The following is a 2,538-nucleotide window of genomic DNA, read 5'->3' on the forward strand; positions in this document are numbered from 1 at the left end:
TTCTTCCTGCTGCCTGACAACCCATCGTTGCTCCTCTTCCTCTCCTCTTCTCCATCCACCTCACCACCCAAGTGTTGCTCTCCTGTTCTTGGCCGCGGTGGCTGGCCAGAGCCACATCCCAGCTGACAGCATCGGTGTACTTTCTGGCTACGGCTGGGGCGGGCGGCGGTCGCCTGCTCGTCGGCGCACCAGAATTTCGGATTTGATTTTTACCGGTCCTGGACGAAATGGGCGAAATTCGGATTTTTCGGATTTTTTCAGAAAACCTCGGACGAAAATCGTAAAACAAAATTTGATTTTTGGGACGAAAACTGAACGAAAAATGAATGAAAAATGGGCGAAATTTGCCTAAAATTTTGAAATACAACAGAACAACAAATGAGTATTCAGAACTTTTAGCAAAATATGCATGTAAAAATCAAACAGCTGAATCTATTCATCAAATCACTACGTATCAGACTAAACATCAACACTCCAGTTGCAACCATTCAGACCATAGCATAGTAGATCAATTCGGAGAGCAGCAACCATTAGAAAAGCAACAGGATAGTCCAGATTAACATGTGACTTGATAGTTCAGATACTAAGAGTAACATGCGACTTAATAGTTCTACCAAGAGTCGAAACGAACACCCATAACGGTTCAGAATTACAGTCCACGATGAATTTAACACGGCATTCGAAGTTCAATTATGCCGACCCCAAAATACAAACAGAAAGTTTAATTCAGACTTCTTGTTCTTCAACTCTTCAGTCTTGCACCAAAAGTATTGAATCGAACAGAGACCTTCACTTTGGACTTCCTGTTCATCCACCCGTTAGTCTTCATCAAACCAAAAGCTCTTTTGCTCCCATGCCGCTTAACCTTGCAATTAAAGCATTGTGAATTATATAAACATTACAAGTAGATGGCAGAAACAACAACTCAATGATGGCAACCGCAATTGGAACAACATATAAAATCATATGGGCAGAAACAATGTGAATTATATAAATATTACAAGTAGATGGCAGAAACAACTCATAGATGACAGCCCAAATTAAAACAACATATAAATTCAGATGGACTAAAGCATTGTGAATTATATAAACATTACAAGTAGATGGCAGCAATAACTCATAGATGGCAGCCCCAATTGAAACACCATATAGAATCATATGGACTAACACATTGAGAATTATATAAACATCAATTAGATGGCAGAAACAACAGTTAATAGATGGCAACCCCAATTGAAACAACATATAAAATCATATGGACTAAAGCAAACACCACATGTTTATGACAGAATATAAGAAAGTGCATAAATGGGAAATTATTGATGTCATCACAAGGAACTTACTTGTCAATTGTAAAGGCTGGTGACCTCCTTGACCTTCTTGGTTGCCTAACCCGTTCAGATCTACGGTTCACCAAACTACCATCACTTGTTACCTCAACGTTGTTTCCAACTTGGCTTGCTAAATCCTTTTCAACTTGCATTGACGAATCTCCTCCATCAGATTGACTTGCACCATCATCATCGCTATCATCATCATCATCAATTTCCAAGTCCAGCTCCTCATTTTCTTCATCATCATCCTCACTATCATGGTAGTCATCCTCTTCTTCCTCTACCCTCTTTCTTTTCCTGCCATTGTCCTTCCTTGCAAGACGAGAAACTTTCCTACTTGAGTTAAGCAAACGTATTTTCTCAAACACGGCGCTAGCAGCATCAACTCCATCCAAGATTGCATGCTCCTCATCCTCGTTCAACCATTCCATCATAGGATTTGTTGCATCAAACATGGTTGTATCCATGATCATTGCACATGCATCAACTTCCTTCTGCTTACCGTTCTCTCTCACCGGGTCTTGTTCCTCTTCAGCACGTATCTTCAAAATGTGAAAACAAAATCAGTCAATGAAAACGAAGTACAAAGAATAAAATGGATAAAGTCGCTATGAATAAAACAATGCTTATTAGACAGCAGCCTTTACTCTAAATATTGCGAACTAAACATCTACATTTACTTTAAATAACAACCTAGTAACAATCTTTAATAAATAGTAGCATTTACTTAGTAAACAACATCCTTTATTTCAAACAATGCTTACTAAACAACAGTATGCAGGTGAATCATGGCAGATGGGTGAATAATAGCATATGGGCAAAACATATTTCATACCTTCAAGTTGTAGCGCACAGATCCAAGCTTGTGCAGCTTGCCATATAGAAGACGGTTTACAACAGAATAAACAACATTTCAACTCAAAATGCATCATACTATGACTAAATATTGAGCAAGGAATAAAAAGAATGAACCAGGACAGTAAAGCATGATTTTTACAACAGAATAAACGACATTCCAAATTTAAATGCATAATAACATCAAGTAAAAAGATAATAAGGCAGAAAAAAGGGAATTGCCACATTTTTTACTTTTAATGCATAACAAAATCAGGTAAAAGCTAACAAACAGAATTAGAACCATTTTAACTTTAAACATAATTAATATATTCAGAATCATGTAAAAGCTAACAAACAATATCTAGCT

At 37.6% G+C, this 2,538-nt stretch overlaps 1 protein-coding gene across 1 annotated transcript; it reads right to left on the bottom strand.

Moving 5' to 3' along the window:
- Positions 1–547: 547 nt before the first annotated feature.
- LOC123133078 (pheromone-processing carboxypeptidase KEX1-like) lies at positions 548–1,811 on the bottom strand. The gene is made up of 2 exons (XM_044552618.1): positions 1,344–1,811; positions 548–865 (listed from the first exon to the last, which is right to left on the bottom strand). Exons 1-2 carry the CDS (start codon positions 1,805–1,807, stop codon positions 829–831), a joined length of 501 nt encoding a protein of 166 aa, XP_044408553.1. The 5' UTR covers positions 1,808–1,811; the 3' UTR covers positions 548–828.
- Positions 1,812–2,538: the final 727 nt, after the last annotated feature.

The sequence above is a fragment of the Triticum aestivum genome, chromosome 6B (assembly GCF_018294505.1).
Source record: "Triticum aestivum cultivar Chinese Spring chromosome 6B, IWGSC CS RefSeq v2.1, whole genome shotgun sequence".
In the NCBI taxonomy this organism is placed as follows: Eukaryota; Viridiplantae; Streptophyta; class Magnoliopsida; order Poales; family Poaceae; genus Triticum; species Triticum aestivum.